The 27,739-nt window shown below is 46.0% G+C and overlaps 2 protein-coding genes across 2 annotated transcripts; both read left to right on the top strand.

The window, feature by feature from the left end:
- Positions 1-1,855: 1,855 nt before the first annotated feature.
- LOC311322017 (protein c-Fos-like) lies at positions 1,856-21,459 on the top strand (the record flags this gene model as incomplete). The annotated part of the gene is made up of 7 exons (XM_084454029.1): positions 1,856-1,984; positions 2,689-2,919; positions 3,151-3,258; positions 3,598-4,216; positions 19,404-19,526; positions 20,489-20,561; positions 21,270-21,459. 7 exons carry the CDS (start codon positions 1,856-1,858, stop codon positions 21,457-21,459), a joined length of 1,473 nt encoding a protein of 490 aa, XP_084310155.1.
- LOC311322016 (jun dimerization protein 2-like) lies at positions 16,475-27,356 on the top strand (the record flags this gene model as incomplete). The annotated part of the gene is made up of 5 exons (XM_084454028.1): positions 16,475-16,598; positions 17,524-17,568; positions 24,878-25,095; positions 26,410-26,514; positions 27,162-27,356. The coding sequence occupies exons 3-5, from the start codon at positions 24,901-24,903 to the stop codon at positions 27,354-27,356; spliced, it is 495 nt and encodes a 164-aa protein (XP_084310154.1). The 5' UTR covers positions 16,475-16,598; positions 17,524-17,568; positions 24,878-24,900.
- Between the last annotated feature and the right edge of the window lie 383 nt (positions 27,357-27,739).

Below are 27,739 nucleotides of genomic sequence, written 5' to 3'. Positions count from 1 at the left end.
TTCTAGATACCTGCATCAGATGGTTGTGCACATAATATCAAATAAACGTGAATAAGGGGGGGGGGTAGGCGTTACAGAAGCAAGAAAGTGCAATTATGTATTGTCTACAATGCAGCGATTTGTTTTGCACCATTCCATAGGTGAACAGTATTAACCAGAAAAGAATGTTTGAAAGTGCTCCCATTCAGATAAACAGTTTCCGTTTCAGTAGCTTCTGTCGACCCACATAACTTGTCTGCTTGAGCACTTTGAGTAGGCCACTGATGTCATTTCGGTCTGATCTAGGCTAAATATAGACTCCGCCAGTGGATTTCCCACATTCACGCTTAAGTTACCCGAGTGAAAACATATCTTCGAGCCGGTGAAGTGAGGGGATCTGTAATTATGTTTTCAGTCTCTGCTTCCTAGCGACAGAATGAACGACCACCCTAATGATATGCCAGTAAGAAGCCGGGAGGCCTGGCTGCTGGGAAGTGCGCTGCCCCTCATTCATAGAGCCCCCCCCCCTCTGGTCACGCTCTCTCGATGGACTGTGAGGTCATCTGATCCCGCCTGGTCTGCACTTTACTAGATTAATTGAAAACGATCATGCACGATATTCAGAATTAGGCTATTCTATGTCGTAGGCCAAGCCAGCTGAAATGTGATATAATTATATATTTTTATACTCGTATGTATTAACTGCCACTGTTCCGTTTCAAACACTACCACCTACTTAGTTTACTTTTTTGTTTGAGTAACAAAACGGCCTTGCTGTGGGTGGGCTGTGTGTGGCAGTGTGTGCGCCCATGTGAACCGGATATACCATATATGGTCCTAACGGTCCTCTTTGTGATTGGCTGCCTCAGTATAGCGACAAGTCTGTTGCTGGAGCTATACCTCTCTGGTTGTATGTAATAGCTTAATTACAATATATTTATAACTGTGAAATAATAGCCTAATGCAAATGTCTTGGTTGAAATGTTGCGTTAGAAACCGTATAGGGTTAATGATAAAGGCTTGATCAGACTTGCAAGTCTTTAATTTAGGCTATGCCTGTACCTCTATGAAAGCAATATTTGGCAGCTGTGATGCCACAAACTAGCTCATATCATCAAGTGGTCTTGTAAAACGATTAGGCTACAACATATATTGCTTTTCAATAGACACTTGCATAAAACAGCCAATATCGATGTTTGACATTGCTTGACATTGCTTGATGTAAGGATTTCAGGGATAAAGTGTAACTGTATGCTGTAGGCACACTAAACATAGCCTGGTTATTATGAAATTGTAATGTTAGCCTATGTGTACGTGTAGCCTATATGTGCACACAGAGAACGTCATGTAGGCTACGTAGGCCTAATGCAAATTCTGCATAGTGACGTAGTTCATTCATAAGTGGTGGTTACATTCACTTTTGAAGGGGGTTCTCAATAACCATTAATCATGTTTGTCTTATTTGATCTGTATAATTTATCCAGATTGGATAAATCGATCTCCATTTTACTGTTATGATGTGTATGGTGATATTGCTGCTCATTTGTAAGAATGAGCTTGTTTATTTTCTCGTCCTTCAATCTCCCCTCTTTCTGTAATGGTATAGTCTCACCGTGCACACAGATTTCATTCATAAAATTCGAGCTGACTATAAAAGGAGGAGCTCTCCTCTAGTCTATCTGAACAGATGCCATGTACACGAACCTACTGTATAAAACTGATATTGAAACGTAGCATAGCACACTATATATAGCCCAGATCAGTTAATATCATACTGTAGATCCGAAAGATAGACTTTTTTTTCTTTCTTTTTTTTCTTATTCTTTTTTTAAAAGCATTTCATCTTCAAGATAAATTATTTCAGCTCGCATAGGACATGTATCCAGATATGAGCCCTGATTACGACTCGTCCAGCTGCTGCAGTTCAACGTCGTCTGCTGGGGACACCCCCGCGTGCAGCCAGCAGTCTCCAGACTCGCTCTCTAGCTCACCAGAGAGCACGAAGGTAGGGGCTTAATATTGATACGAACTGGTATTGTGGGGAGGAAAAAGAAAACACATGCAAAGTTAAAACTTGACCTATACAAAGGTCAACTTTCAACATTGAAAATAATATTTGGTGCCGTTTGATATCCATATCAACAGTAGTCTACACTCCTTGACAATTTTTCACGTTCATTGACAGAAATTATGCAAAATATCACCCTGCCATTTGAATCAATGGTGAGGCGGGGGTGATGACAATTCGCCTACAATGTTTGTCAAAACTGTCACCACCATCACGTTTTTGTTGATGACCTTTGAATAGGCTTTATGCAACCTAATAATGATCCATAACAATGATGATGGTGGTCCTATTGATTAATATTGTCATAACAATGGACAGATGATATTTACTATAATTAATCTTTTTCAGGGACTGTGCATTATTGATTTCTGCGTCATGTCGACGTCTGAAATAATCCTAAAACCCAATTTGGATCGATTTCGAAGATAATGGCAACATTTAGCTTTATCTGGATACACCAGCCATCTATATCTCATTATATCGTTGGCGTTCTCACTCAAATGATTGATGCATCTGGTTTGCCTCACGCACACTGATGAAGGTCACTCATAAACGCTTCCGACGAATGACATTCATTATGCTTAGATCAAATTGATTTAGGTCGATATGCGCCCAACGGTTTGTTGTGTTTGATTTTGCAGGACCTCTGTGCTGAAACAGGTGCGTCAGCTGCCGCTTCCTTTGTTCCCACTTTGACTGCAATCTCGTCCTCCCCGGATTTGCAGTGGATGGTGCAGCCGACAGTCCTCACCTCTGTCTCCCCCTCCCCCGGCCGCGCAAAACCCAGCAAAGCGCACAGCGCCGACCAGTTGTCTTCCAGAGCGAGTGGTAGCGAGGGGAAATCCTCAACCAGGAAAGGACATAAAAAACAGGTATTTTTCTACGAGATTTTGAATAGTACTTTCTTAAATCCAATCTTTGGGTCGTTGAGAAGAGTGACAACAAGCGTACACTTGCGAAGGTATACATAATGTAGGATGCCAATAATGCAGCATTTTTACGCGCACATTGAACGGACCGATGCCAAGAGTCTAATCAAGGAGAATCTGTGATGAGGTGGCAAGGATGTGCATTTAATCATTTTAATTTTGTGATTCGTTTAGCCTTCCTCGGAGGAAGAGGACAGGAGGCAGATCCGGAGGGAGAGGAACAAGGTTGCGGCAGCCAAGTGTCGCAACAGACGAAAGGAGCTCACAGACACCTTACAAGCTGTATGTATATCCCCTCATCCCAAAACAAAATCTATATGTTAGGTGCTTGAATTACTTAAATTCATACCACATAATAATTCAATTTATACCATATTAATTCAATCTACCTCCATTTATAGTCCATTCATTCATTAATTCATTAATTCATTAACTCACTCATTCATTCATTCATTCATTCATTCACAACATATAGTATGGTGTTCAACTGACAGAAACGATACCTGATTAAAGCAGGAATTGAGTCTACAGCATTATTTTCAAAAATTTCCATATACCGTGCATTCTTCTCATCCACTGGTTCTTCTTCCTAACCGTTCTTGTCGCTGCTTCTTCCTGAAGGAAACAGACAAGCTTGAGGACGACAAGACAGCACTGCAGACAGAGATAGCCGACCTTCTCAAAGAGAAAGAGAGGCTGGAGCAAGTCCTGGCTTCCCACAAACCGACCTGTACACTTTCTGACCATGAGGATGACATCGAGGACATGCTCCAGGATCCCCCAGCCTCTCCTCCTATGCTCTCCATACTAGAGAACGGCAAACTCCCAGAGGGCAATGCGGTGTTGGAAGGGCCCTCACTTCAAGACATGGATACGGTCGCCCCTAGCATCTCCGCGATGGCCATCTTGGGAAACTCCAACATCCTGTTGTGTTCCAGTGCCAAGGCGGAACCAATGGAGGACCTGGAAGGGGACGACCTGGAGGACCTAGTCCCCAGCTTAGAGTTGTCAGGAACCCCTGAGACGGCCGCATCCGTCCCCGACATTGACCTGGGAGGTCCCTTCGGCCTCTCCGACTGGGAAACCCTGTATAAGTCAGTAGCCAACGATCTTGAACCCCTTTGCAGTCCCATTGTGTCTTCCAGCCCCACGTGTAACAACTACCGCTCCATTTTTACTTTCAGCTGCTCTGAGATCGATACCTTGGCTGAAGACTGCGAGAGCCTCAAAGCAAGCCTGGGTAGATCTGAGTTCATGAAGGATAGTCTTAATTCTCCCACACTTTTGGCTTTGTGAAGCTGTAATGCAATTGACCAGATTTTCCGGGTTTATAACCAACAAGCTATTAGGTCCAATATGTTTTGTTGTTTGTTTTGATGTTGTGTAAACCTTAACAATCTAAGGATGCATTAATGGGGTATAATGTTAACTGTGTCTGTATTTAACTTCTTCCAGATTGAATTCATGCAATGACAGCCAGTGTAAGCTGTTCACTCTCTTGAATGACAGTGATTTTTGTCTTTATATGGATTGCATGCACATGTGAACCACTGGGTTTCAAAAAGATTGGACCATTTTGTATTTTGTCATCCCTAAATGTAATGTGAACTTAGACTGTGAATTGTGTGGACACTGTTTTAATGGATGAAATTGCCGTTTTAGTCAACATATGTGCACAGTTACATCATTATACTGTATGAAGTGATATTATTTTCAAGTTTTCCATGAAAACATCACATCATGTATTTTATCAAGATGTATTTTATGATATAGTTTATTTTTTTACCTCCAAAGTTAACACTTGTTGTTCCAATGCAAAACATAGATGCAAAAGAGAAAATGAATAAAATAGATATCACTGACTAATATTGTTATCTGAACCATGATTATTTAACATTTCAATCTGAAATACACAGGTGTGTTTAGGCTATAATAGGATATGCTAGTTTTTTTTTTTTAAATCTGTCAAATTATCAATCTATAGATGAAAAATAGAATCAGTATAAAAGAATGTCGTCAAGGATTGCATTATGTATTTTACTGATAGCGAGCAACAAGATCAAATGAATCATTCATTATCGTTTATCGTTCCTATTTTCTCACGGTCAAGGGAATTTGATTGTAGAGCAAAGCGTGCAGTTCATTACGTCAGAACGTGTTTGAGCTGCACGCAGTGTCGTTTCACTTCCATGCCCATTTATGGAAGTTCAATTGTTTTGTCTCCATGGAGACGGTGTCATATTTCCCTCTGGAAGATTTTCCCGGAAAAAGACAAAGCAGACACACGAATGAGAGAGGCGCTGTTGTGCATTGACTGGAAGCAAACAAACAGCAACTTACAAACCAGAGTTACAAACACAACAGAACCATATCGAGTATCATCTCACGTGGCCTTGCACAATAGATGTAGTATTTTTGACATGACTATTTTTACCTTGTCTTGGAAAAGAACAAGAAGGGAGTGGTTTAAGTCACTTCTTATTGGATCGGTAGATCACTTGAATCATTAGGCTACATTTTCAACAAGGCCTCTGCAATAAAAATTGCCGTTGAATTCTTAATAATTTTTATTAAAGCAAAATTCTAAGTACACACAATACAGTACAAAAATGCACGTATAATGCATAGCCTATAAAACAATCACTCAGCCAATAGAGCAGAGAAACTAGAAAAGAAAACATGAAATGAATATCAAGGGAGGAAAGGCTACACCTACTTACACAAGGCATCAAATCAGAAAAAACAGTCTACAAAGATCTTAAAATAAGTAGACTACAAACACTCACAGTTTTTACAGCTTTCTTATTAGAAGACTGTTTAATTATTAATTTAATAATTAAATTAATATTAATTAACATATTTTTCAAATTCTTTGGAAAACACTGAGAAAAGAGGCTTTTTCTTGATATATTTGCATTCATTAATATGGAATTTGGCTAGTATAATAATAGATGCAATTATTTGTCCTTAGTTTTATCTTACACTACAAAACAAAACAAAACGTAAAAATACAGTAATGGTCAGTCACAAACCTACAAATATCTACCTTGAATACTTAATTATTGGGATGCATTCATTGGTTTTGGATTTAATAGGCCCAAGGCTCAGTGGACAGTGAATAAAGCATTTTCATGTGTAAATAAAGCACAATGACATAAGTGCCATATAACTGTCACTCTGTGCAGGAAACTGAACTGAGCGATTATGCTATAGTGTGTGACAAGACCCTTGCTTGGAGGCAGCTGCAGTGTGCGTGCTGTGTGCATGGAGCTGTGTGCACATTATATCAGTTAAGAACAGTAGAGGGAGCTGTGAGGGCTATTTGTGTTTTACCTACCAGTATGTAAACTCTGCCCCCTAGTGGTAAAATAGGTATTATAACGAACACACCTTACGACTAGAGGCGTCGTAGCTGGAGCTCTGCTGCCCTTCTGTACCTTTGTTGCGGGGGAGACTCCAACACCTACTGTACATCCACTCCAACATCTGTGCCTCTTTACAATCCTGTCTCGGAGGTCTACTGACAATTCCTTTGACTTCATGGCTTAGTTTCTGCTCTGACATGCACTGTCAACTGTGGAACCTCACTGTATGTGTGTGCCTTTCCAAATCATATCCAGTCAATTGAATTTACCACAGGTGGACTCATCTCAAGGATGATGAGTGGAAACAGGATGCCCCTGAACTCAATTTTGAGTGTGATAGCAAAGGGAGTGAATACTCATCTACATGTGATGTACAGTATACAGAAAAAAAATGAATTTAATTCGTTTTGGAATAAGGCTGTAACATAACAAATGTGGAAAAAGTGAAGGGGTGTGAGTACTTTCCAGATGCACAGTATCATACAAGTAATAATAGAGTAAAATTCTTGGGGTTTGGCTCCTCAGCCTTGCAGCAACTGTCACGATGCTAACTTAAAAGTACTGAGTTTAGGTACAGGACGCTGAGCATAGGAGCCAAAAACAAACTTGCTTTAATCCAAAAGAAGGTCCCACAAGGGTAACAAAGGTACAGGCGTATCCTAGAAACATATGAGGCTCGAATGCATGGCAAAACACAGACACGTCTTAAATACAGGTGCATGTAATCAGCAACCAAACAGGTGAACCCACTTAGGGTGAGCCAAGCCCGAATCAGTCCACAAAATCCAAGTACGGTGCACTCTGCCGCCATCTGCTGGACATCTTGGGACACTACGGCGCAGTGCTGACAGTGCCCCCCTCCCGACGACCACCTCCAGGTGGGCCAGGTTTGAGAGGGTGGGCGCGGTGAAAGGCGCGGATGAGGCCAGGATCCAGGACGTGCCGGGAGGGCACCCATGAGCGCTCCTCCGGGCCGTAGCCCTCCCAGTCTATCAGGTACTGGAGGCCCCGCCCCCACCGCCGGGAATCCAGCAGCCTCCGGACGGTGTAGACCGGGCCACCAGCGATGACCCGCGGAGGGGGCGGCAGCGGGGCAGGCCTGGACAAGGGTGAGGAGAACAGAGGTTTCAATAAGGAGACATGGAACACCGGTCTCACCCGGAGAGTCCTAGGAAGTTTGAGTTTGTAAGCCACCGGGTTAACCCTTCTCTCCACAGGAAACGGGCCGATGAACCGGGGAGTGAACTTGGTGTCTGTGCGCAGAGGCAGGTTCTTGGTGGAGAGCCACACTTTCTGTCCAGGGCGGAACGTCGGGGTAGGCCGTCTCCTGCGATTGGCCTGGATTCGATGGCGTTCGGTGGTGCGCGTAAGCGCAGCACGGGCCTTTTTCCAGGCCTGGCGGCACCTGGCCACAGCAGCATCCGCAGAGGGGACCGCTGACTCGGACTGTTGAGAGGGAAAAAACGGTGGGACAAATCCATACTGAGCCTCAAAAGGGGACATACCGGTGGATGACCCACTCAGTTGGTTGTGGGCGATTTCAGCCCACACCAGCTTCCGACTCCAGGCACCCGGATTGGATGAGACCATACAGCGCAAGTATTTCTCCAGTTCCTGGTTCACACGTTCCGTCTGTCCATTACTCTCGGGATGATAGCCTGAAGAAAGACTGACAGATGTTTCAAACAAGGACCAAAATGCACACCAATACTTGGACATGAATTGGGGGCCTCTATCAGAGACAATGTCACTTGGGATGCCATGGTAACGCACCACCTCCCGGACCACCACATCGGCGGTTTCCTTCGCTGAAGGCAGCTTAGGTAAAGGGACAAAGTGGGCAGCTTTAGAGAACCGGTCAACGATTACAAAAATCACAGTGTTGCCATCAGAAGGTGGTAGGCCTGTGATGAAATCCATCGAAATGTGGGACCATGGTCGATATGGGACCGGCAGGGGGTGAAGCAGGCCTGCCGGGGCTTGGTTCCCTGACTTCTGTGTAGCACAGACTGTACATGCGTGGACATATTCCTCAATGTCGCTTCTCATGCGCGGCCACCAAAAGTGGCGGCTAACTAGCTCTACCGTGCGGGCAGTCCCCGGATGCCCCGTCACTGGTGAGTCATGCCCCCACTGTAGAACATCAGAGCGGGCGTTGAGTGGGACATACAGATGGCCCAGGGGTACTCCACCAGGACCCGGATCCTCCTCTTGCGCACGCAGGATGGCGTCCTCCAGGGCAAGCGTCACCTGTCCCACCACACAGCTGGGGGGAATGATGCACTCGGGGACAGGGTCAGTAACATCAATGTCATACTGTCGTGATAAGGCATCAGCCTTGGCGTTCTTGGTTCCGGGGCGAAACGTGATGATAAACCTGAATCGGGTGAAAAACAGAGCCCACCTGGCTTGTCGGGGGTTCAGGCGTTTGGCTTCACGGATGTACTGGAGGTTTTTATGATCCGTGATGACAGTGAATGGGTGGCGTGCTCCTTCTAGCCAGTGTCTCCATTCCTCAAGCGCCCGTAGGATGGCCAACAGCTCCCTGTCACCGGCGTCGTAGTTCCTTTCAGCGTCACTGAGCTTGCGAGAGAAAAAGGCACACGGGTGAGTCTTATTGTCCATACCTGACTTCTGGGAAAGCACGGCTCCAACTCCAGAACTGGACGCGTCCACCTCCAATACAAACGGTAGGGTAGGGTCAGGATGCCTCAGCAGGGGAGCCGACGTGAACTGAGCCTTGAGGTGCTCGAATGCCGCTTGTGCCTCCGGGGTCCATCTGAGTTTGGTCGGTGCTCCACGGGTCACTGCTGTGATGGGTGCTACAATGGAGCTGAAACCTCGGATGAAACGACGATAGAAGTTAGCAAATCCCACAAAACGTTGTACCTGTTTGAGAGTGGTAGGAACCGGCCAGTCCAGTACTGCTTGCACCCTGGATTGGTCCATGATCACACCGTCAGGGGAGATGACATACCCCAAAAAGGAGGTGCGTGTAACATGGAACTCACACTTCTCTAGTTTGACAAACAGCTGATTGTCCAGTAACCGCTGTAGGACCTGCCGGACGTGCTGACGATGTTCTGTTAGGGACTTGGAGAAGATGAGCACATCATCGAGGTAAACAAACACACTGCGGTTGAGGAAGTCTCTGAGCACGTCGTTTACAAAGGCTTGGAACACAGCGGGTGCATTAGTCAGACCAAACGGCATCACATAGTATTCATAATGTCCACTAGGGGTGCTAAATGCAGTCTTCCACTCATCATTCTCTCTGATGCGGACCAAATGGTAAGCGTTCCGCAGGTCTAGTTTGGTGAACACTGTAGCTCCTCCAAGGAGGTCAAAAGCAGAAGACATGAGTGGCAACGGATATTTGTTTTTTACTGTGATGTTGTTCAGTGCTCGGTAGTCTATGCATGGTCGTAGACCACCATCTTTCTTGGGTACAAAAAAGAATCCTGCTGACACGGGTGAGGTCGAGGGCTTAATAAGCCCATTGGTAAGGGACTCACTAATGTAATCCTCCATGGCCTGAGTCTCTGGGACGGAGAGAGGGTACAGTCGTCCCCGGGGGGGAATAGTGTTAGGCAACAGGTCAATGGCACAGTCATAAGATCTGTGAGGGGGTAGTTCTGTAGCTCTAGTCTTACTAAACACTTCAGCTAAGTCATGATACTCGGCAGGGACTGAAGTGAGCTCAGGAGATGAACAGGCAGCGGAACACTCCATCACAGGTGTAAAATGATTGGCTGAAACACACTCTGAGCTCCATGACAAAATTGCCCCAGTGGACCAATTGATTAGGGGGTTGTGCTTCTGGAGCCAGGGAAACCCTAGTACTACCATGTCATGGTGGGATTCGACTAAAGCCAAAGAGATAGTCTCTTTATGTGAACCAATCTGTAGCGATAAGGGGCGCGTCATGTAGTTGATCTTACCGGAGCCTAGGGGTCGTCCGTCGAGTGCCTGTATTCTCACAGGATTGGGAAGAGCCATGACCGGTAGACCGAGGCGTGTGACCAGAGCAGAGTTCATCAGATTCTCCTCTGAACCGGAATCGATCAGCACAGTGATTGGGATGTTCTCAGGGTTCTCTGGGGTCCAGGTGAGTTGAGCACTCAGGGATAGGCGCTTAGCTGGGTTGGGGGACTGAGATCGGACCAAACTGCTCACTAAGCTGTCCCCTTCCCCTAATGAGCGTTTTCGTTTCCCTGCAGCTGGGGGCATCGGTCTCTGTAATGACCAGCCTCACCGCAGTAAAGACAGCATCTCTCTCTGCGGCGACGCTCTCTTTCAGCAGGTGTGATGCGGTACCTGCCTATCTCCATAGCCTCCGCTTGAGTGGGCTGAGCAGCGGGAGCCGACGCGCTCTGTGGCGAACGCGCTTGGGGCTGTGCGGAGTTGGGAAGCCTGTGCTCACGCCTCCTTTCGCGTATGCGCTGATCGAGGCAGATAGAGGTGGTAATGAGCTCATCTAAAGTGGCACCCCACTCCCGACTAGCCAAATCATCTTTGACCGCCTCAGACAGGCCGTTATAAAAAGTGGTCAAAAGTGCTTCATTGTTCCATTTACTCTCAGCTGCCAAGGTGCGGAATTCTATAGCATACTCAGAAACGGCTCTGGCCCCTTGGCGGAGCGTGCTGATGCGGCGTGCTGCTTCTCTGCCACTCACAGGATGGTTGAAAACCTGGCGTAGTGCTTTAGAGAACTCTGCTGCATTAGCACAAAGTGGGGAACTAGCCTCCCACAGGGCAGTAGCCCACACTAGAGCTTTTCCTGAGAGCAGAGAAATCATAAAAGCGACCTTAGCTCTTTCTGAGGGGAACTGATCTGGCTGCATAACAAAAAACAGGTCACATTGAGTCAAAAATCCCTGACAGGTCTCTGGGATGCCATCATACCGCTCCGGTTTCTGAAGGAATGTCTTGCCGCCTGGGGGGTTCTGTTGATGCATTTGCTGTGTTATCCAGGTCTGGATCTGCTGGATTGAGGATCCTTGGGTTTTCAAAGCTCCGAGCACTTGGGATAGGCTGATGTCCGCTCCTTCAGCGCCTATTAAACTCATGTTGAAGATTCGAGCCTACTGTCACGATGCTAACTTAAAAGTACTGAGTTTAGGTACAGGACGCTGAGCATAGGAGCCAAAAACAAACTTGCTTTAATCCAAAAGAAGGTCCCACAAGGGTAACAAAGGTACAGGCGTATCCTAGAAACATATGAGGCTCGAATGCATGGCAAAACACAGACACGTCTTAAATACAGGTGCATGTAATCAGCAACCAAACAGGTGAACCCACTTAGGGTGAGCCAAGCCCGAATCAGTCCACAAAATCCAAGTACGGTGCACTCTGCCGCCATCTGCTGGACATCTTGGGACACTACGGCGCAGTGCTGACAGCAACAACAGAATAAATACAAGATAATAACAAATACATTGCAATATAATACAGTAGAACATATGGTGTGTATAGTGCATTAAAAGTGCAAATGTGCATGTTCTCAAATAAAGGTGAAATAAAAATAAATAAAATGAAACAGGCTTAGATCATTGGTACCATTTCATCTACCTGTTTTAATTGGCCTATGCTCACTCCGTCTTCCTCAAGTTGCCACATAAACGTCTCATTCGCTCTTGTGTTTCTGTGGTATAACCCCTAAAACCCCAGCCTCACTTAACGACCACGAGGCCTAGACATGCGGAGTGAACCTTTTAATGGAGAGGTTTACACAGTCTGGGACAAGGCCACTGACATCACACCCACCCGAGTCAGGGCTTCATATATGGTTTACCAACGTTGCATTAAACCTGCATTGACCCTTATTAAACATCATGAGGCAATGATGATACAATGATGATACAATGAATGATGTATTGTGAAGATGAAATTTGACTGCTCCTGTACAATGCAGTAGCAGCAATGACCCCAACAAAGCAGCTTAAGTTGTCAAGGCAAACATCAAAACCAGGACAAGATCTTTACAAACATCAAAGATGGTCATTAACTACCAAGACTGCAAGATCATAACACTGGTTTGTTATGTCTACTGTTGATTTTAAGTGAATGTTTGACCATAACCACCCATTATATCTTGGTTTCTAGCAATGGCACACACTGCATGGCCTTTTTAAATATACAGTACTGGTGCATGACATTAAATTTTTCCAAAGGAATGATGTCAGCCTCCTTACTCTTCATGACTGGTTTCCAAGTTGCCATGATATTTCTAAGGATGTGCTATATTTACACAGATAAATCAATGTCATATGAGCTTAGAGACTGAATCAGACCTGGGTGACGCCAGGTCTCCGTGGTGTCAACGCTTAGTTGGAAAGGGACCTTGTGCTGACGGTAGAATCAATTTGTACATGGAATCTGACGATCAGGGTCAAAGACTGTTCCAAGGTCCATTTTGTCTTGGTTTGACTTCTCCATAGTGACAGTCATCGACACTGTAGATGCTTAGAGACAATGAGAAAGAGATGGAGAGAGGACGATCTCTCTAGAAATAGGCCTACAATTGGACAGGAAAAGCATTGAGAAAGGCTTCCAGTCAGGTAAAACAGGCTTCAACGGGTGGTAAAAGTTGGTGGTTGAAGAGATGATTCAATAATGGTGTTAATCTAGTCATATTGAGGGGAGATGTACAGCATAACATGATGCTCTTGGATCTGAAGCAAAGCTGTTCATAATTCATTCGCCAGTAAGAGGCAGATGTGCAAAGGTCCCCCTCATAATCATATCAACTCGACGGCAACATGAATGCTTCCTTGCACCTTCCGTTTCCTTCACAGACGTCTTTGTTTAATAGGCTTGCGGACCGATAATTCATGAAACTACAGAAATGTTGAAATAAAATGGCTTGAAATGGTTCCTTAAAGACCAACTTACACATGCATTTGTCATGGCCATCTAGCACAGTCAAATATGGAACTTCTTTTAATAACAGCAGTCTGTGATACGTCGGCAGACAGATGTTGGCATGATTGACAACTGTCTGAGATTATTTTGAATGAAGGAGAAGGAAGAGAGGGAGGAAGGGAGCATGTGTGGCATGGTGGTTGTGATAAAGAGGAAAATGTCTTGGTGTCTTCAATGTGATGAGAGAGGGTGAGTCAGGGCTGAGTACGCAGTGTGACGAGAGCGGGTGAATCAAGGCTGTGTCTGGAGGTGTGTGTACATCACGGGGATTTCTCCAACAGCCTATGGGTCCTGTCTTGATTGACCTGAACAAATGTCTTGATTTTGTGTGGCCATACTGTTGGTTATGTACACTATGTACTGTCTTTATCATGTTGTCTGCTGGTGTTGTAGTAGGTTGTAATTCTCAACATGCTTTTTGCCATACATGTTTGAGGGACACAATACTTGTTTCAAAAGCACATAACAATTAATGGGAATTAGAGGATGTGCAGAGGTGAAAGAATGATAGTTTTCTTAAGGAAAATGCCATTTCACCTTGATACTAACCCTGCACAGAATGAGAGCGTCATGAATTTGGCTGACGCCTACAAAACCACTAAGAGTACTTCTGCTCCTCATTCATCTTCAAGGCAGATGCTGGCAAGAGCACCCAACCTCATGTTTGAATGTAAATCGAGTCTATTTGACGACTAGACTGAATGCAGTTGTGGCCTTGGTCGGTGTGTGGAAAGACGTCAAGCCTCTCAAATGGGCAAATTAATGCCCCGCAATTTTTAAACACCCATTTTTCATTGTCTTTCCTCGGTTACAAACTCTGATTGCAGAGCTACAGATTTTCCACACAACTGACCAGCGCCAGACATTCAGTGATTCCTGGATTCTGAAAGAGATGGGATACTTATTCTCCTGAAACCTTAACCGTGGCGAGCATACTAAATTATCACTGGCTCATGTTACCTTGATTCGCCATTGTTTAGTTTCAACAAATGAATAGACACTGCATATTTGGCCAGCACGCTCAGACCGGTGTATTTTTACTGAGATGTCATTACCAGGGATTATTATTTTTGGCCGGTGCTGCACTCTGAGCTTGGCTGACGTGCCAGCTAGACTGGAGACTGGAGCGCGTGTTCCTGTACTGATTGATGTCCCTGGACGCCTCTCTGGGCAGGCGTGCAGGGAGCGAGGGAGGATTTTGATGAAAGTCTTTGTCCAGAAGCTGAACCCAGCGTCGTCTCTCCTTCACAGACACCGGGGATCCCTCGTTTTGTGCGTGAAACTCGCTCCCGCCGTCATTCTTTTTCACTTCCTTCCCCTTGGTCGTGAAAAGTCACCCCTGGACTTGTCGTTGGTGAGACTGTGACGCATTGCCCCCCCCCCAGGAACCAGACATAAATCACAGTGGAACTAAATTAGAATCTAAAAAAAGGAACAGTCAGGGGGAAGGGGGGGGGGGGGTATTTTGGTGCGGTTTGGATGGCACAGCTGCCTCGCTTGATCCAGGTGGAAGGGTTGAGGACAGCATGTAAAGCTGTCACTTCAACTCTCTCAGGCTAACAATAGGATCAAGATCCTGACACAGATTTGCCAGCTTGCGTAAGAAGACTGGTCTTTTACTCTTGAACAAATTGACAAGTGAGCAGGTGACAAGTACGGCACGGTGTTATGTTAAACCTAGTCACACATGGCTTTGGTTTTAAGAGGCTAGACACTACATACATTGCAGTCTACCAAACTTGTTTCCGTTGCTATAAGTTGTAAGTTGTTGCGCTTCCTATTATCAGGGAAAAAAGGATATCAATCACACATTGGCCTTGCAAGCAGGAAGTGTGAATTCACACCATGTCCTGTCACATCAATGGTTTGAGGACAGCTGGAGTGATGGAACGTTATGATGTAGGAAGGAAAACTGATCCTACAGACAGACTTGGCTCGTCACTAAACCCACATCAGAACTGAAATATCGATGTGGGATGGAACACCCAGAATATCTACCGAGCATGGCATAAGCAGCATCAGGAGTTGATGTGTGATTTGCGTAAGGGATTATGTGGTGCGGGCCACCCACATCATGGCAGACCTCAGTCAATTACTATTTAAAAATGCTGTCAAATGCTTGGGGCAAACTTGCTTTATCTTAGCCAGTGAAATGAAACCATCACTGCTTGAAATACTTTCAAGTAATCGAACCAGCGTTATTGACCCAGGTCTGCTTCAAGATTATCCACCTTAAACACACCTGTGCCCAGTCCTAGAGACAGGGATTCCAGTCTTGGTCCAGATGATGTCTGCTCCAGCTGTCCTCCATTACGGGTTTCACTCTCTCTTTCCATCCTAAAAGAGTAAAAAAAAAAAAATGCAATTACTGTTATTTTTGCAACATTTTCATTGCTAAAGACTATGTATCCTTTTGTAAGCCTGTGGCTATTTAATGTCCCGGATCCTCGTCCAAAGGAACGTAGATTAAAGGAGACTTTAATAAACTGAGTGGATATTTTGGGTAAAATCTTCTATTCTACCACTAGAGGGAGACAAAACATTTTTCCAGGCCAGTGTACTCTGCTCCAGCTGTGCCTTTATTCTGGAATTTTCCAGAGTTCCACCAAAGGACACAACCAATTAGAATGACATAGCCAGGTTCTTTTAATTCCCAGCTCCTACAGTCAGCAACTCACAACACCTCGGCAAAGCAGAGGAGCACTGCTATTTGGTATCCACTGCTCTAATAGGTGTGAAGGTCTACGGGTTCAAAACATCTGTGACACTAACGCTTATATCCCGAAAATTAATCAACGGTGAGGGCATTACATTCCGCCTCTAAATTGCTCACATGCGCGCGCACACGGACGCACAGACAAATAGCAGACTTTGTTTACCTGTTACGGAATTGTGTTTTCCCGGATACCCCTGTGCTTCTCTACACGGTTAATTATTTACCACATTTATGCTACAGTAGCCTATGTGTCTCACCGCGCCGTGTGTGTTTCTAGCCGCAGTTTCACGCGCAAGGTGCGTGGGGTTCTGGGTCTCTCCGGTCTCCCGGTTATCTCCCTCCTGTAATACAGTTGAAAGTTTCCTCTCGGTATGTTGTGTGTTTTTTGGTTGCTAGGGGTGGAGCGAACAAGCTTTTTTTTCTTTCGGCCCTCCTCGTACATTGAGCTGTATTTTCATCCATGCTTACGTCTGGGACAACAAGTTCCGCATTCCCGAGCCCTCCCAGATACCGATCAGTATTTAAACAGGCTGATGCAACGACTTCTAGTCTCAAAACCTACATCCGATTTTCTCAGGTCCGCACACAAATCACCTCGGATTTTGGACCCATAACAGGTAAATTAACATGTTTTCAGTCTCCCGTTATTGTTAGTAGGATTGATTAGCCTAACCCTAGACTATAGCAGACATGTTTTGGTCTTTATTCACTTTTCGCCATGTCTACTTTTACAACTTTTTGTTAGTTTGATAATGTGTTATAACCTATGTTTTTGATGTTCAATTGGCCTAATCCTTAGTATTGATGCTTTATGTTGCAAAGTAATTTAATTTAATCACTATTTTACATTCCGAAATGAAAATGATTGTAGGCCTAATTGTATGTCTACTGGATGCGACATCTGCAGAACTCGGTTACATAGCCTAGTTCCAACAACAGTGTTACTTAATCCAGATAATAGGCCACAAAGTCGAAAAGTAGGCTAGCCTATCACGTGGAATTTGAACATTATAAATTGTCCATAGAATCCGATTTTAGCTGTATTAGCCTATTGTAACAGCACTGAAAGCGTTATCACTTGTATATCTGCCAAATCAGTGGGGTTATGTAACGCTTACACTCGCAAGATTTCGGCAATACAAAAACTCGGCAAAACTTTCTTGAAGGAGGGAAATGCTTTGTTTGATGGGCCATTTCCCATGCGTCAAATAGTCAGCAAAATATGTGGTTCGTAATAGACAACTCACTGAATATATCTTCTCTGTTGTTGCACTTGTTGCAAAAGTGTATATTGGTTAGTCTAGATAGATTAGCCTACTAGTTATAACGATGATGGTGATCGATAACTTCAGAATATAAAAATAACTTAAGTAGGCTAAATATGCTATTAGTAGCATATAGGCTTTGAATCATTTGAATATGGGGGGGTGCAGGCTTTGAGTCATTTGAATATGAGGGGGTGCAGATTTAAACTAATTCCAGATGTTTTTTTTGTTTGTTTGTTGTTGTTGTGTTTCTTTTTTATTTTTATTTTTTTTACAGCGTCCAGACATCATTGCACCAATTGCAGGTCGACAGTCTAACTCAGTAAGTGAGCAGTGCTCACCATCCTTTTCATACTAGCCTGCAAATCTTTCCTAGCAACTGGGCCAACTTTGACTTTTAGTAGTTAGTACATTTAGCTTTTTTCATAGCAGTAAAAATGAAATGGTCTCTTTTGGTTTTCTCACCCTGTATTAAAACTTGATGAATCTCAGCTCTGAGTTCAGCGTGCACACACACACACACACACACACACACACACACACACACACACACACACACACACACACACACACACACACACACACACACACACACATCATATTCATAGAACTCTAACTCTAACTCAAACTAATATGTTGCTCTGCGTTCAGCTCAACCCTATTCTCCGTTATAATTTCCTTAAAAATGGGTAACTACAGTATCTTGGGATAACTCACTCAAACTCAGGTTGATGGGGAACTATTGTCTGTAAATCAGCATCTTCTATTCTATACTATTATATTTCATTGTATCATTCACTATATCACATCTCTATAGTGTCTACCACCAGGCCTATTTGGTTGAATGTTATCTGTACCACATGGCCCATAAACCATTGGAATGGAGAACATAGACATTGGTCGGCTTATATTAGTTAAGGTGTAGGCTATGTGTGTGTGTGTGTGTGTGTGTGGCGTGTGCGTGTGTATATGTGTGTGTGTGTGACTGCCTGTCATCCCACAAATGTTTGTATATGTGAGTGTGTAACTGCATGCCCTCCTTTGTAAGTGTGTGCGTGTGTGCGCGCGCATGTGTGTGTGTGTGTGTCGGGGGTGTTTAAATGCCCGAGCTCCTGCCCGGGCACATCCGTGGGATGGTTTCCGCATAAATGGAACGCTGCTGTGGATTAATGGGGAAGGGCTGGCGAGCCGACAGGCAGCGCGGTCCGGCGGGGCTGGGGCTCGCCGTGGGCGCGCGCTGGGTTTATTTTCAGTAGAAATGCCTCGCAGTGCCTCTCTCTGGAGAGACGGGTCTCTCTACAGTAGGCGCGTTGCAGCTCGCCATGTAACAGACAGCACCGACTCACGGGCAGTCACGCTGTCCCCGAGTACCTACCTATACAACCCCCGATATACTGTATGTAGCTCAATGGAGCTCGCCATGTCTTCCTTGTCAGCCCACGTGGTGTGTAAACATTGTATTAAGACCTCCTTCTATGCTTCCTTCTATGAAGACTTCCTTCCAGACGTACAATATGGAAGTGGGCACCCAGGGTGCATCCTTAAAGAATAAGATTTTATGTAGGTCTCGAGCTGGAATAACATGTTTATGAAAAATGAAAACCCGTAGGAGGGCTTTTTACAAGCCTTGAAGCAAAAATAGTTCAATGTACTGTGAGCCTGTGACTATGACTTCCAGATTTGTGAATTCCTTTGTTGTTTTGAATTTTTGGCGCAAAAATAGTTTTGCTCTCCACACGCAGTGCTTTGTTGTCGCTGCAACTTGACAAGTTTGGTTTCTGATTTCTGGTTGCAGCCCCCTTTGCGGAGTCACAAAAACAGGCCGTTGTGTTGTTGGTGGCTGCTTGCTCGCGGCAAACATCTGCTGGACATGGGAAAGATGAGGAAATATCAGAGACAAAGCATGAGACACTGTGGAACCCTCTACCACATGTTACATAATATACTGATTGCTTCAACAGACAGCATTAAATCCTATTCTTTGGCAGGGTTGGCCAATGCGTTAGTTCCAAGGATTTCTCAAACTTGTAAAGGTGGTCATGCAGAGAACTCCATGCTGTTTTTGTGGCTGTAGTGACCGAGGTTAATTGATTTGATCTTGATCCCAGCCAAGCTCAAGTGTTATCCATGCTTACTCTGTGACCTTTGACCTCCAAGGTTTTGAGACGAAGGATAAAGAGTTTTGCAGGTCGGCTGTTTCTTTCGCCTTCGGCAAGGCCGCCGCGCTTTTGCAGCCCGTGCACGCAGAAAAACGCAAGCGCCTTGAGAAAAGGCGTGCAGGTACGCGTGGAAAACTGTCAGACTTTAATCTCGCTGCATCACAACATGTCACCGCAACGTCACAGCATGTCACCGCAGACGAGAACGTTCCCTGCCCTCCGCAGGTGCTTTGCATCAGGATTTCACTACGAAATGGATTGTTGTAGTAGTGATATTGACCACATACTGTCAGCTTACGTAATGCCACCATAACCACTTTGAATACTCAACTACAGCCCTAATCGCTGCAAAGTCACTCACTGAGGCCTGCTAGCGTAGCTATTTAAAGTTAGTGTCAAAGGTCCACTGGTGATTTTGAAGAGCTATACAGTCTATAAAGTCGTCTCATCTTGAGTGGGTGTGAGGAAGTGTACTGTAGTCATCATGAACGTGATGTGGATCAGTTGCCTAATTTGGGCCCAACCGACGCAGCCTGCTCAGCCCTTGAAAAGGAAGAAATGAAAGCTGTGAAAGAGATCCCTTTTTTCCGCCCCAGTCTCACAGTTCGCACGTCTTTGAGTTGAATGACCCGAGATGACCACAGGAAGATCAGGAACCGCCATCCGGTTCCTTTTCTTGTGCCTGTCGTCTTATCTCGAACGTCCGATGTGAAAATAAAGAGGGTGTTTCATGGAATGCAGATACAGTCGGAATGGCCTCGCAAAGAATTACACCAAATTCCTCTGGCCCTCCGGAGGATTGCGAAAGCTCGGGGCCCCCCCAAAAAATCAGCGCATAGCTTGACTGAGTGAAAGAGGCTGTAATGATGATCGCTCAGACCTTGGCCAGATCGACGAAGTGTGGCTTGGCAGAGGGTTTGCTCTGATTGTTCATTTTTCAGCAATCAGAACTCGAAGAGATAGAATTGGGGGGGGGGGGGGGGGGTGTTTGCATGTCTTCCCGAGAGTTGTGCAAAGATGCTGCTGCTGCGCGAGGGACGTGCCTCCGTCCAAAGTGGGAGCTGACGAAGTGTGTCAATCAAGACGGGCCGCAGGAGCCCTCTGAGAAGCAGGGCAGCTTCTTCGGCAGTGGGCTTAACCAGTCCCAGAGCACAAGGCATGAACCTTAACCCACCTAGTTGAACTGAGTCACTGGTGTTTGCCTGTGTGAATGTACGGCCCACTCCTTGTCCTGTGCTTAGTGACCTTTAGCAGTGAGCTAGTTTAAGTCCAGCAACAAAGTTCAGCCAGTGAAAAATTTAGCAGCCATCTTGTCCCACCATTCCATTTCATTAGTAGGCCATGGAAAAGCAAATGCAGAGTAATGAATTGCCGTCTGCCAAGCTTCACACACGCACACACACACGTACATGCACACACACACACACACACACACACAGACACACACCTCCCCTGTCGGGTGGAGGATAATAGGGCCTCCAGTCGTGCTGTTGGGTATTGATGGTGCAGCTCTGAATTCCACAGCCGCAAAGCTGCTAATTGCCCTCAGGAATGGCGCAGGAAATGGACCCATTTGGTCGACCTGAAGACAGATGAAGTATGTGAGTGGAGAAACCAGGGGGTTTCTAGCCTATATATGTGTGTATAATACATATACCCTGGCACACATGTGCCTGCCCTGCGCACACACACACACACACACACACACACACACACACACACACACACACACTACAGGCCGTGGTTGAGATGCGATTTCTCTTGGGCTCCAGCCAGGACGTGCCTTGAGTGCAGGTCTATATTTCATAACTAATACATGACATTTCCGCTCCCCGCCCTCGGTGCGCATGGCCCCTCTCGGCAGCCTCGGAGAGCTGCGGCGGCCATGCCAGTCCCTGTGTGGGTGCCTTTGTCCGAGCCCCGGAGTCGCCCCGGAGTCGGCCCGGACCCTGGCACCGGCTTTTCTGCTTGACTGCGAGAACACAGTCCAGGCGTTGCATCATCAAACGCTGGCCGTTAATCTCAGGCAGCAGGCCGCCAGTGACCGAAATTGAAAAACGGAGGGAAAAATGTCCCTCCTTTTGAAAAGTGTAAAATCTCTCGCATAGAACGGCCGGTCTGGCTTTTGTTAGCCGGTTTTGGTCCACTATGAAGCTCTAGCTATAGAACAGACAAGTGTTAAACACACGAGACTCTCACCCAACGGTGGACTGGGTCTTAGCGTCTTTGATGTCTGATTGCTCATTGAGAAATTGAAGTTGGTTTGATCACAGGGGGATTTTGGAAGCACTTGTGGAAAAGGTAAACACGGACTGAGCAGCCTAAACATAAACGTTTACCCAAATCAAAATGCCGCATGTTCCATTCAGTCTGTACACCGTCAGCCTCAGGCTAGTGTCTCTTCCGAGAGCTTTTAGTTGGGTGATCTCACAGTCATGTCGTGAAATACGAGACAAACGGGTGAGAGTTTGGAGCTGGCTTGTTGGAACAGGTTGTATCGTGAGAGGAGTCTTTCCCTCCAAAATATTTTACTGCCACTGGAGGTTTGGTCCTGATGTTTGCCAAGGTAATTTTTCAGTTTTTACAGATTATGAAACTGTAAATTGTAAGCTTTCAAATGATGTACCATGCATTGAAATCTGCAAATATTTGAAGAAGATATGCTTCTGTGGATGTTGGTACGCCTGAAATCACTAAGTAGGCCTACAGAGTAATGGCTTCAAAGATTCAGAGCTGTTCACACTTCTAACAGGACATGGACTTTGACGACAAAGTATGACTTTTTTTGCCCATGCTCGGCTCTCTACTCATTCGTTCATAATGAGAGTAGCTCTCCGCCATGCGCTCTGTGTTTTGTCGCATGAACAGTAATCCTCGTCAGTGTTCCGACTCGAGTACGGAACCGCGTTCCGGGATGATATTGTCCAATCGGGACCAAGTTAACTACATTGGGTTTTCATTTGCATAAATGTGGCCTAGCTCATTTAGCTTACTAGCCCACCTCAGTGTGGCCATGTGTATTGTCTCTCTTAGACTGGAGGAGGAGTATGACTTGGCACCCTCCATCCTCTGAGGAGGTGGAGGGTGGGGGGGAGGGTTGTCTCAGACAGATTTTCACCAGGGGCTGTCTTATTCTTTTCCTTTCCAGCAAAAACAACAGTGCACTGCCAAGTGCTCTGTAAATGGGAGTTATACATACAGTAAGGGGGGTTGAGAGAAAAAAAACTGTTAAGGAACAAAATAATCAAATGGCTCGTTGGAGACTGGCTCCAGAATTCTTGTTTGTCAGAGAGGCTAACGACTCATGCAGGCAGAAGGTGGCAGACAGCTGGGCCTGGCTAGGTGCATGCTGGGGGAAGTAGTTCTTTTGTGCAGGGAGGGAGCTTCAGCCTAGTGACAGCTAGCTCAGCAGTGTCAAACGGGTTCCCCGCCTAGTTAATGGTTAAGATGAAGACTTGAAGTAGGGTGAACTGGCTCTAGATATGTGTTAAATTATAACTTTTTGGTTCTTGTGACTTTATCTTTTCTTCCTTGCCTGTTCCTTCATGATATATTTGATAAGACTTGACGAGTGAATGCTCTGGTTTTCACCGCTCAGAAGGAAATGAGACAAAAACAATAAAACTATTTTCAACTGCCAGGACATTCTTTCCTTCAATCACATCTCTCTTAATACTGTTACCGGGCGGGCTGAGCCGATGTATGACCAACGGAGTGGCACTACTATACAATGCATGCCTAGTAACATTACCCCAACTTGGTCCCATTCCATTTGCTCGACAGTACTCCCTCCAAATACAAAAACGCTTCAAGTGCAGCTTGTGGCTGGGTGGAGTTCAACAGAAGATGAGTTACATAACACACTTTTTTTCTTTTTCTTTTTTTTCTTAAACCTCCTCTCTGGCTTTTGTAATAAACCCAGTTGTCTGAGCTTGGTGAAATTGTTTGCGAAGAAAGGAAAGTCATTCTCACACAATGCAGTGGAGCAGTCAGCTGGCCACACACTGGCAAAGTCAGCTGTCTAGCTAGCCCAGCCCACCTCACAATAGATATCTTTGTTGGCTGGATATGGGGAGGTGGATGGGGGGGTTGTACAGTGAGGGCAGAACCTGTATGTCCCGTGTAAAAATTGCTGAAACTGCAACTCGGTAGGCAAATGTGAATTGTCATGGCTTACCGTACACAGCCTATTGATGCAAAGAAAAAGGGGAGATACATAGTTCTATTACTGTAGTTGGACATGGTGTAGGATTGTTCAACGACAGTTGCTAGCTAATAATGTTTGAACTAGCTATCACTAACTCTTACCCACACCCTACTCTACTAATATGAGCCCATTGCCAAGGCTTTGAAAAGTCATACATAACATAAAAAATGTGGATATTGAATCGCCTTACTGTCATATTAGACCAAATATATGCCTTAAACATATCAGTGTGATGTTGTGACATTTCTTTTACTTATACGCTCTGCAAAGAAAACACGCTTCACCAGGCTGTTGTCCTGCGCTTAGCTCCTCTTCAGTGTAATAGCCAGCGCCTGGTGGGGAACGCGGGGATGGACGCGGGTTTGAGGCCCATGTTGCGCCTCTCCCATCTGCAACAGTTGTTTTTTATTTGGCCATCAGGAGTTTTCCAAGTCACGGTCTTTAACTAATTAGAGAGACGTCTCAATTCTGCAGCTACTTCCTCCTCCTCTGGGCCCTGCACAAGCTTGCTCTCTCTCTCTTTTTCCCCTCTCTCTCGTTTTCCTCTCTCTCTCTCTTTTTCCTCTCTCTCTCTCTTTTTCTCTCCCTCCATTCTCCCGTGATTGCATTAAGCAGTGCTGTGGTCAAAATCTCCAAATTGCCCACTGTTGAAACAGAGTAGTAGGGGTGGCTGTGGTAGTGCCTGAATCCTTACCACAGTCTACAACTCAACATTTGAACCCGGAGCCTGTAGTGACTTCATGTATGATCAGATTAGCCACATTTTGAATTCCCCAAAATTCAAAGAGGTTTGTGAATTCTTAAGTGGTGACTGTGGAGTTTGTGCCGGATTCCATAGCCTCTCCCTGCTCTGGGTGTGCCTATGGAAAGGATAGTGTAGTTATGGACAACATGCCGTCTGCTTGTTTGTTGTGAAGTTTGGTTGTCAGCTGTAAAGATGCAGTAACGTAGCTCTTGGATATGGAAGACATGGAATATAGCCAGAAATTGTCAACACAGCTGAATGCTTCCTATTGTTGAGTGACAAACAGCTTGGCTTCATCAGTAATTAACACTCTGGAAGAGAAGCAGAATGCTGCATTAACCCTTTATTTCTGCTCTAACTACTGAGAAACATACTCTTGTGTCTATATAGCCTACATGTGCATCAATTAAAATAAGTCATTTTGAAATAAGTCATTTTGAAATGACTTCAGTACTAACCTGCCTGTCTCTCCTTCCCTCCATCCCTTACTCGCTCTCTTCCTGTCCCTCCCTCTCTGCAGCGGTGGTGGAGGTCGGGTGGGACATGATGCCGGGACAAATCCCTGACCCCTCGCTGACGGCGGGCTCCCTGCCCAGCCTGGGACCCTTGGCGGGCATCTCTGCCACCACGCTGACCGACCAGCTCAAGCTGGCCGACTTCCGCAACCTGGGCGCCATGCTCTCACCCCTTCACTTCCTGGGCAGGCTGGGGAAGAGGCCTCTGGCCATCAAAGGAGAGGTGAGGAGAAAGTAGGGAGAGAGCGTGAAGTAGATTGAAGGATGTTTATATGTAGAAGATATAGGGGTTGAAAATTGTTAGGGCGCCACAGAACGTAGGACCGAAACGCACGCCACCGGAGGCGTTGGCGGGAGTTAAAGCTGGCGTGCAGGACAGCGGGTCGGTGGTGAGGCGGCGTGCTCTGCGGGGGGAGACGGGAACGCCCTGGGCAGAGGGGGAGACGGGTAAGGCAAGGCACGGAGGAAGAGCAAGACGACCAGAGACTCGGAAACACCAGGAATGCTAAGGAGCTCAGAACAGTCAGGAATACAGGGCATCGGCCAGGTGCTGGACGTTACCACGAACGTTGCGTTCCGGTTACCGTACGGCAGCCGGAGCTGACCGCGGACGTTCTAGACAATCACTGCGTTTCCACCAGATGCGGCGCAGCACGCTTGAGAAGCGTCCCAGAACCGGCCCCCGCGGAGCTCCGGTAGAAATAGACTGCAGGGCTGTTTTTGCCGGATGCCGCAGCTGGGATGCATCAAGCAGTAGTAGACGAAATGGGTAGTTAGGCCCCGCCCCCTGACGGCCTGTCAGAATATCAAACAAAACGCTCCACCCCTGAAACGCGACCGGCGGGGGGTTTAAGCCGGGAGGAGGGGGGAAGGGGGTGTTTAGCGGTGGAAGGGGACTACACGGGAGAACAGGGACTAGAGGGGGGACACCAGGGACCAGTCAGGGTAGCTGGCAGGTGGCCTTTGTGGGTGGGGGTGACAGGGCTGAGGACCGCAGGAGAAGGGCGGGGCGGTGGTATTTAACAGTATGTCACCATGCAGAAAAGCATCTGCCAGCTCAATATGAGCTGCGTTATAGCCCCTCCCCCTTCCTTTTGTGTGCAATTTACTACTGACCCTTTTATTAGTTTATTGCCCACTTTATGCACTTTACTCACTTTTTTTTTTTTTATCATAGGCTCACATTTTATGACATGTTAATTGATTGAATTTGCCGCCTGTCTCTTGTTGTGTATTGCTGTGTTCTATTCTATTGCTGTGTTCTGTTCATTACTTTGCATGTGGCGCCCTCAAGTGAACAATATGAGTAGTAGTTTAGGTGTTACGCAACACATGGTGATCGTTCTTCCAGTGTGAGTTATTTGTGAATTATTCACTTTGCCTCCAAGTGGGCAAATGTTAGTTTTTAAATTTTGGGTTACACAGTGGTCACATTCTCTACAAAAAAAAGTTCCTTGTGGGTATGTGGAAAGTCTTCATGAAATTTGTGGCAGCACGTCTGTCATAGGAAACTGATCAGACTCACGTCCTTCAACAGATGGACGAGGACGAGGACAGGAGGAAACGAAGGCGGGAGAAAAACAAAGTGGCGGCAGCACGATGCCGGAACAAGAAGAAGGAGAGGACTGACTTCCTCCAGAGGGTGAGTTCCCTCTGTACACCCACAGGGAGGGTCCTGAGGGGGACGTCTCAACATTTAGACGCTCTGGCCCTGCTGCCACTCTATAGCTTAGAATGTTCTTCGTGAATCAGTTGTAGGACGATGTCTGGGGGGGGGGGGGCAGTTTCTTGAACACAGATTAAGTCCGCCCTAGGACTGAGATATGTAGGAGAACCTCCACTGACATATTTGTGTCGTCAAAGATAGGCTTTGCGTGTCCTAGGGTAACATAGGTATAATACTAATTATCAGGAAACAAAGAAAACACAAAAGGAACATCCACTATCAGTTAGACCCCCACTATATCCACTATATTGTTTTTGTCTTTTTTTTTTTTATATCTTGAACTTTTGTATTTTCTTTTAGTCTGTTCCTTTGTTGTTCATTTATATCCATACCATTGCCTAGTCATACCATGCTGATTTCTGTTTTCATTTTTTGAAATTTGATCCTTAATAAAATAAAATAAAAAATATCCACCCACGGTTGGCTCATGACCCAACTAATCTTACTGTACTGTAGGTCATGAGCCGACCTGAGTCTTCTCGACCTCTATGCCGGTTCCTCTTTGTTTGACCGCTTCATCAATCAGTGTCTGTCCCCCCCCCCCCCGGCACCCTCCTCCCCAGGAGTCGGAGCGTCTGGAGATGGTGAACTCGGACCTGAAGGCCCAGATCGAGGAGCTGCGCGTGGAGCGGCAGCAGCTCATGGTGATGCTCAACCTCCACCGGCCCACCTGCATCGTCAGGACCGACAGCGTGAAGACCCCGGAGGGCGAGGCCAACCCCCTGCTGGAACACCTGGAGGCCGCCGCCGCCCAGTGAGGATGGGCGAGGATGAGGAGGGGGAGGGGGGGGGGCAGGAATCCCGCCAACGGTATCGCTGCGGCGACCTTTTTTTTTTTTAATATCCAAAAAAAAAAAAGCCGCTTTTACGGTTTTTGTCAAAGCACTTGAGCTCCAAGCTGGACACCTTCGGAGACTATTCACCCAAAGACCTAGGGTTGTGGGGCGCCCTTAGAACTATGTGAGCAGGCTCTTATGTAGAGAACAGAAGAATCCAATTTTCTCTGCATTAAGTGTTGTTTTTGTTGATACCCAGTGCCTTCTAGATAACCACAGCCACCTTTTAGAAAGAAGGGACAGTTTGGGAGGGTAGTAGTAGCCTACAACTGGAAACCATGGTGCGTTGTCAGCCACCCACAGAT

This window comes from Borostomias antarcticus (assembly GCF_949987555.1).
Source record: "Borostomias antarcticus genome assembly, chromosome: 19".
In the NCBI taxonomy this organism is placed as follows: Eukaryota; Metazoa; Chordata; class Actinopteri; order Stomiiformes; family Stomiidae; genus Borostomias; species Borostomias antarcticus.
The sequence above is the reverse complement of the archived record's forward strand: the minus strand, read 5'-3'. Positions and strand labels throughout refer to the sequence as shown.